The 9,137-nt window shown below is 35.2% G+C and overlaps 1 protein-coding gene across 1 annotated transcript; it reads left to right on the top strand.

The window, feature by feature from the left end:
* Positions 1-8,516: 8,516 nt before the first annotated feature.
* LOC145164216 (uncharacterized) lies at positions 8,517-8,837 on the top strand. The gene has a single exon (XM_079082940.1). The coding sequence runs from the start codon at positions 8,517-8,519 to the stop codon at positions 8,835-8,837; it is 321 nt and encodes a 106-aa protein (XP_078939066.1).
* The last annotated feature ends 300 nt before the right edge of the window (positions 8,838-9,137 follow it).

The raw sequence follows: 9,137 nt of genomic DNA, 5'->3' as shown, positions 1-9,137 counted from the left end.
TTTCATCTATATCTTTTTAAATTTTCATAATTATGTATTTTTGTAAAATTTCAAATTATATATATATATATATATATATATATATATATATATATATATATATATATATATATATATATATATATATAACCCTATAAACTCAAATATATACCCAAATACATAATTTAATCATATTTGGTATACTAAAAAACACCGTCTTTATATTATTTTTTGTTATTAAGTAAATAATTAACTTGTGACATTACAATATTACACTTCTCCCACATTGTTTTTCTCGACCTATTTACTTCATGAATCCTTACAAAATGTTGACATCCCACATTTAAATTAGTTTTTCCATGATTTTACTTGTAACCGTAGTTGAAGAACCAGAGGAAAAACTAAATTATTTAGAAAAGAATAGTCATAGGTCTTCGAAATTGATTGGAGTACATCAAGTATATTGTTTACCAAAAGATTAGTAATATACAATCACTAGGTTTTGCTAATCGATTATGCAGAATATGAAGTGACAAAGAATCATGTCGTGAAAAAAAAGATCGATTATGCGAGAGATTCCAAATATGTATTTTAGTAATGTAGTTATAATCTAATTTAAAGATATTGTTTTTAATTTATGAATTTATTAAATATGATATAATTATGTATTTGGGTAAATATATGAGTTTATAGGTTTTATAAGGGTATGTAAATTGAAGTTTTATAAGAATATAAATGTAATTATGAAAGTTTATAAGGATATAGATGAAATTCTCACCAATATCAATGTTAACTGTCTATTTTATATAACTCAAACAAACTTTTGGCCACATGAAAAGAAGTGATGACACATGATGATTCAAACCAAAAATATGTTGAAATCATGTATCATACCAAACTTATAAGCTCAGGTTATTAAAATCATACACAAACTATTTTATACAAATAAAATGAAAACATAGAAGTAATTTATTTGAATTTGGAAAAATATGTTTTAACCGAAACTAAAGAGGCATAATACAACAGTAGATATATTTACTGTGCGGTTCAGAAAAAAAGATATATTTACAATGCCATTTTAAAGTTAAGCAATCAAGCCTTACAAATAGAATCAAAACAAAACCAAGTTGATAACATGAAGAATCTTAAAATGACAGTAGAGGGGATTCCATCAGTAAAAAGGTTGAGGGTTCAAGCCTATCACGGTATCAAGAGTTGATGGAAAGGTGCCCCTCAGCCAAAGGTTAGGAGTTCAAATATCATTAGAGACATAAGATATAGATTTAAGAGTAGGATTAGGTATGTGTAACCGTTCTAGAAAAAGAATCAAAACAAAAACCAAGTTGATAACATGAAAAATTCCTAAAATGACAGTAGATGGGATTCCATAGATCGTTCCAAGAAAAGGGGATAAGCATGCCGGGGATGGAATGGCAACATTGGAGTTGTATGGTAATTTTTTTTTCCGATAATTGAAGATACACAACATCTGTGATTGCTCTAGGGCTAGACTCATCTACAATATTGACATGTTGTCCTTTTTGAATATTTGTTGACTAATATTTAAATTGTTTAGATATTATTTTTAATTTATTATTTTTATTTGGTAATTAATATAGAAAAGACTAAGGACATTCATAATGCGGTTTAATAGGAGCTGAATAGTATGACTAGGATTGAATAGAAATTGAATGAAATGTGAGTGATGACATGGATGAAAGTTGAATGACGTTGGAAGTTGGATTCCTTTAAACTACCTCTTGTCTGTCATACGTGGGGAATTTTTTCCTGAAAATCCCTATGGGGGCTGGATTTACCCTGTAAAAGAGCTAGAACCTTGGGTGCTTGTTGAAATATTATGAGTAGGATTCCACTTAACTCGTTTGCCGTTTCAAAAAAATATCATTAAGTGGTTCAATAAAATTGATCTTTTTATTTTTCAATTAAATTTCAAAAATACATATATCTAATCATATTTTCTTATTTTTTTACATTAGATTTTTGTATTTTTTTTAATTAAACCACAAACAAAATTAACCATATTTTTTGTTATTATATTATGCCTAACAACGAAGACATGTCCTTGCAATCCGTTAGAAAACAGACTTCCAGACATCAAAATCAGCATGAGAAAAAACAAATCATTGTAAGCAACAGATTAGGGACAAATAGTTTTTTTATAACAATTATCAACTTTCACCACATCAGTGACCAAATACGGAAATACTATTACAGTTTTCGATATATAGCAGACGCCTCCAATCACAGGGTATCAAATTTATCCTGTCCACCGTTGAAATTGTATGCAAAAGTGGGATTATTATGGATCGGGTGGTATATTTGTAAAATAACTTGGTCTATGTCTGATTTTTTTAGTCTTTTTTTATATTATGTGTACGTCATTTCGATGTATCGAGTCTCACTCAGATACCCTGTGCTGCTTCACATGGAATCCGACATGTACACCCGACAAGGAGGGACCTAGCTACACCCTGGCTTGGGTATAAACATATATTTATATAAAAATTATAAAATACGTACTCTTATAGTCTAAAAACAAATTCTTTATTACTATATATATCGCATACCAAAAAATATTTTAAATAAAAGTGCATAGTTACCATGTTTTTGGATACTTGGATCTACCATTAATACCCCTAGGATCTGTTTGCCATTAAAGAGGGCATGGAGTAACATGGCCATGAACCCCTAGGTATGTGTTTTAGTAGAAACCAAGTGTTGGTATGTGGTTAGTAGTTCATGCAACTTGTTGACAACGATGATTTTTAGGACCACTGCTCATTCTGAATCAAAGAACATGGGAGGATCCAAATATCTTAAGGTTTAAAGTTTGCCCTTTTCACACTTCAATCGCAACATTATGGTACTACGGGCTGCACCTTCTGTACCTTAATCTTTTGATATATCACCAACCATGGTTATTATGACTACGTTAATCCTTGTAGTTTTCTGCATGCTACAAATGAATAGAACTGTGATCATCAGGCAGATGCATTCCTCAGCTAAAATTTGTCCTTATGAAATACGTTGATTATCACCATATATGGAACTTATATATGAACCGGTTCCAGGTTTAGTCTGCGATACCGATAAACTTGTAGATCCTTTCAACAAAAAATGGTATTTTTTTTTGTTCACTTTCATATAATTGTATAGATATTATGATGACGTGATGCATTATCCATATATGTATATATTGGGACATTATGAATATAATATATGAATATTCAAACGAAATAACAAAAAATTTAAGAACAAGAAATTTTAAGAACCGATCTCAACCGTTAATGATTTCTAAGCTAATGTCTATTTTTCATAGCTGAGAGGAGTGGTGTCGGCTCAACCGAGCTCCACTTTAGCACCAACAAGGAAGAAAGGGGGGAAGAATGAAGGAAGGAAGAAGATATGGTGTGGCTGCCAAGTAGGGGAGAAGAAATGGGGAAGAAGGGAGGAAGAAGAAAAAGACTGAGCTTGCCGTTGCCGAGTTGCGGTTCTGAACTCGGCATTCCAAGTTCACGGGATGGTGCTCAATCGAGTCAGCAATGCCGAGTGGCTGCCGAGACTACTCCGCATAAGCTTATAGTTAATTAATTTCTTATATTATTTCTAGGTAATTTTATAAAAATCTCAAATTTTGGTTAAAATCTTTCTTTTTATACAAACTTTATAAATATTGAAGTTTATGCTCATTTATATCATGGTAATGTTTCAATTATGATACTATATTATTTTGTTTTAAATCAAACATGATATTTTCAAAAAAAAAACATCAATGTTGACCAATTCAGTTATAAGGTTGTCATGTTGAGGTGGAAAAAGTGATAGATTTGGTATGTTGATATGACACGGAAGTCATTAAATTATCATTCGTTTTTTAAATTTGACACTATGTTTTTCTTTAAATCGAGCATCTTCATCCCAAATATCCTTTTCGAACTTATTATGGGTTCTAATCTTTATTGAAGACTATATATGCATTCATACTTAAAATTTTGCTGACATGAAGAGTGTGTGGTGATTAATTTAATACAAACAATATAGAAGGTTTTTATTATATACAACTAACCAAATAGCCTTTGAATTAGTGATATCAGGAGTTGACAGCCACAGTCACAGATAGGTGCCCATCAGCGAGGTGATGAAGATTCAAGTTTGGGAGTGGAAGAAAGATGTATATTTAGAAGTAGAGTAGCAGGTGTGTAGGTATGTAAGTCGTTCTAAAAATATTATGCAAACTATCTGATGTCCCCAATCTAAAACAAAACCATGAATAGAAATGAAAAACCAATTAATAGCCTATAGACACCACAAGAAAAATCCTTATTATTGATGAAAATAATGTGGCCACTAACAGTAGAAGAGTAGTCATTTGTTAGGGTCAGGATATTCAGGCTCCTAAACTATCTTAGGTTCCCGACTATTACCGTTGTTATTATTTACTAACATTTATAACGGTTATATTTCGTTCTTAATTAACACATGTGCAAAAATAGTCAAGATAAGACTTATTCTCAACAGAGAGTCGTCTCAACTATGCTAAAGACCCGGAATACCAAGTCAAACGACGTTCACAAAGCTGGTCATAGAGGATCTCGAGAATATCGAACTTCTTGTTAGCTAGTTTAGACTATAAATTGACACATGTATCTCACACACCGCACATTCTACCTACTCTTAGCTTACTCTACGAAAATTTTCACTTGTTCTTACTGAAATACTCTCTGTAATCATCATTTTATATTAATCAAATCATCAAGGCATGTGATCATTATCACCTCCCAAGGTTTTGTGTTGGAGATCCTAGCAAGGATCAAGGGCATTCCTTGTAAATAATCGTGTCATTCTCTTTACCTTTCTCTATTGCACAATTCCAACATCACAGCCTCTCATTCAATTTGGTTGATTTATACTTGTGTAATTTTATACCAAAACAATTTGGCGCCCACCGTGGGGCCGTGGTGTTCAAAATCCTCGAAAGATCATGTATACACAATCGATCCTTTCTTCATCCTCCGCTCCTTCTATTCCAACAAAAAACCTACCATCTCCTCTTAGTAGACCCCCTGGTCAGAGGAAAGTGCCTGATACTTCCAAGAGAAATACCCCTCCGGTCACTAATCAAGGAAGTTTGGGATCTTTAGAACTCCAGGATCTGACTACTCCGGTCACTACTATTAAACTCTTCGCTATGATGAGGAAAATGACGCAACATATGACTCAGTAACAAGACGACAATAGAACACTAATTAGAGAAGTGGAGAGGATGAAAGCGGAATTTTAGTGATCCCATGAAACGATGCCCACAATTGTACAACCAAGGATCCTGAACTTCGACAATCCAGGATCCTCAGGAAATCAACAGGGGAACACAGTTCCTGCTAATGCTGCATCACCATGGGGGACGACTATGAACAATCGAGCATCTATGATTAATGATCTCGATGAGCCTTTCAATACTCCTAGAAACCTTGATTCTAGTAACTTCTTAAACAACAATACTATCAATACTAACTCTATGAATGTTGATGCAGAAATAAGTCCAAACATGGCTAGGGAACTTTAGCAGTTGAGACAGATGATCTCAAGCTTACCCGGGGTAGTTCAACCCATACCAGAAGCATCTCCAACAAGTCATAAGATGTCGAGATTTGCTCCTGCGATAGCAGATACCGAAGTTCCTAAGTGCTTCCAGACTCGTAGCATGAAGGCTTATGATGGAACTATGGATCCTGAAGAGCACGTAGCACAATACCGAGAAAGGATGGAGATCATTCTCATCTCGGTGCACTTGAAGGAAGCTTTCCTATGCAAATGATTTGGTTCAACCCTCACGGGATCAGCTTTTAAATGGCTGCTAAACGTTCCTCCCTATTCTATTACTTCATTTTCACATTTAGTCAATATTTTCAATAACCAGTTTTCTTGTAGTAGAACCTTCGAGAAGATCACTAGTGATCTCTATCAGGTGGTTCATGATCCTAAGGAGCGACTTAGGGATTTCGTTAACAGGTTTGGCAGGGAAGCTCTGAGCATCCCCAACATTGACATGGCGATTGTCGTGGAGGCCTTCAAGATGGGTCTAAGGAAGGATTCCCCATTCTATGAAGATCTCGTGATGACTTCATGCAAGATATTGGACGAAGTTAAGTGCCGGTCATTGAGGTTTATAAGGCTTGAAGAGGATAAAGAAGTCTAGAATAGGAGCAACCCTTCAAGTCAATACGAGAATCTCAATAAAAAGGCCGAATATATATATATATATATATATATATATATATATATATATATATATATATATATATATATATATATATATATATATATATATATATATAGAGAGAGAGAGAGAGAGAGAGGGGGGGGGGGGTAAAATCTATACAAAATTTATGTGTTATTGACACATTATCTTCTTATAATGTGCTATTAGGTAGACCGTGGATCCACGAGATGAAAGCAGTTCCATCAACATATCATCAGTGTATACAGATGCCTACTCTGTGGGTAACAATGAAGATCATCGGAGATCAACAAGAGTCAAATGAATGTTATAAAACCTCTATGAAGCATGCGACGGAACCCCAACAAGCATAGCAATTAAGGCAGGGGCACGACATGTTCTAGAAATGAAGGAGAAAAACGTGAAGGAAGTGCCCCTGAGCAGCGAGGATCCTGAAGACAAAGTCTCATAGGATCCTCAATAATCGAGAAAATTGAGCAAGAACTATTAAACTTCCTTCGAACTAGAAGCAAGACGTTCGCATGGAAACACAAAGATATGACAGGTATATACAAGAGTATTATCACTCACAAACTTAATATTGATCCTTCTTTCAGACCGATTCATCAAAAGAGAAGGAAGTTTGCACCCGAAAGGAATCAGGTCATCCATGAAGAAGTGGAAAAGCTCCTCAAGACAAGGATGATCAAGGAATTGAAGTTCCCGAGATGGCTAGCTAATGTAGTCGTCGTACAGAAGAAGAACGACAAGTGGCGCGTATGTGTAGACTACACAGATCTTAAAAAGGCTTGTCCTAAGGATCCTTTTCCTCTACCACTGACTCCATGATAGATGCAACGGTTGGCCACAAACTCTTAACCTTCATGGATGCTTCAACAGTATTCCAACAAATCCAGATGGAACCATCCGATCAAGAAGAAACAATATTTATAACACCAACAGGTATATATTGTTACACTGTAATGCCTTTCGGTCTTAAAAATGCAAGTGCAACATACCAAAGACTGGTGAACCGGATGTTTAAAGACAAGCTGGGGGACACCATGGAGGTCTACAATGACGACATGGTGGTGAAGTCAACAAAAGCTGAAGATCATCTCAGGAATCTGAAAGAATCCTTCGACATTCTAGACGAATACAACATGAAGTTGAATCCGTCTAAATGCCACTTTGGCATGAAGTCGGGCAAGTTCCTTGGGTATATGGTAACCAAGAGAGGAATAGAAGTAAGCCCAAAGCATATCAAAGCAATCATCGAGTTGAAATCTCCATCTTCAACAAAAGACATCCAAAGGCTAATCGGAAGAGTAGAAACACTCAATAGGTTCATTTCAAGATCCTCAAAAAGGTGTAATCCCTTCTATGATATCTTGAATAAGAACAATAAGTTTGAATGGATCGAAGAACGTGAATAAGCTTTTCAGGAACTCAAAAGATACTTAAGTTCCACGCCACTGCTGGTGAAGTCTATAGATGGAGAGCCACTTCTCCTCTACCTCTCGGTATCCTCAAGTGCGGTAAGTGCTGTCATAGACAAGGATCTTAACGGAGACCAACATCCTATCTACTATGTAACTAAAAGTCTTCTGGATCCTGACACCAGGTATTCTCATCTCGAAAAATTAATTCTTGCATTAGTAACTGCTTCTACTAAGTTAAGACATTATTTCGAGACACATACTATACATGTGAAAACTAATTATCCTATTAAGAATGTGATGAGAAAACCAGAGATGTCATGAAGAATGGGAAAATGGTCAGTAAAGTTAAGCACGTTTGACATCAAATATGAGCCAAGATCCGCCATAAAGTCACAAGCATTAGCAGACTTTGTGGTTGACTTTAGTGATGATCTACAAAACGAAGTAGACATTGAAGTTAAACAACTTCTAGAAGATGAGCACTAGGGAAAATGGACACAGGGGGACATCCTACCCTAGGCAGTAGTTGCGAATTAAACGCAACCAACAACGAAGCGGAATATGAAAAACTCATCATGGGACTACAATTGGATAAGGATCTTCAAATCAAGGATCTTCAGGTATTTGTTGATTCTTTATTATGAACTAATCACTTCAATGGATCTTATGCAGTGAAAGGTGAAAGATTAGCATTATACCTTGAGATCCTCAAAAAATTAGCCTCTGATTTTGAAAACTTTAGCCTAACCCAAGTTCCCAGAGAAGAAAAAACAGAAGCAGACGCATTAGCCAACTTAGGATCCCCCCTAAGAAAGGAAGATCATAGTAACAAGATCATAGCAAAAAACTTGAAGAAAATGCTAGATGAAAAGAAAGGAAGATGGGCGGAAGAGCTTCCTTTCGTCCTATGGGCAGATAGGACTACTTCCAAAGTAGCCACAACTCAGACCCCCTACTCCTCGTTATTTGGGACAGAAGCAATGATCTCTACTGAAGTAGTGATCCCGACAGCAATATACTTGCTCCAAAATCAAGAAAACAATGACAGGATCCTAGCCCAGGATCTTGACACTGTTGTTGAACTCAGAGATCTTGCCAAGATATGCATTGCTTCTCATCAACAAAGGATCACCAAGGCTTACAACAAGAACATAAAAGTGAGAAGATTCCAAATATGAGACTTGGTATTAAGGAAAACATTCCAAAACACCTAGGATCCTAGTGCAGGTAAATTAGCTCCTAAGTGGGAAGGACCATATCGCATAGATGCTGAAGTAAGAAAAGGAGCATATTTGCTAGCAAAACTCAAAGGAGACATTTTTCCAAGATCCTAGAATGCTATACATCTCAAACCATACTATATGTAAATAAGATCAATTGATCTTCAACAAAACCGAGGTGCACATATTCTTTGCCTTAAATGTTTCATCATTACTTATTTTCTCCTCGAATACATTACTAACTTAAGCATCGGAGGG

The sequence above is a fragment of the Lactuca virosa genome, chromosome 3 (assembly GCF_052849685.1).
Source record: "Lactuca virosa cultivar CGN04683 chromosome 3, Lactuca_virosa_CGN04683_v6, whole genome shotgun sequence".
NCBI lineage: Eukaryota > Viridiplantae > Streptophyta > Magnoliopsida > Asterales > Asteraceae > Lactuca > Lactuca virosa.
The sequence above is the reverse complement of the archived record's forward strand: the minus strand, read 5'-3'. Positions and strand labels throughout refer to the sequence as shown.

Bases quoted from the DNA above. Each gene is read 5' to 3' on its own strand.
- LOC145164216 (XM_079082940.1), top strand. From the start codon at position 8,517: ATGCTAGATGAAAAGAAAGGAAGATGGGCGGAAGAGCTTCCTTTCGTC.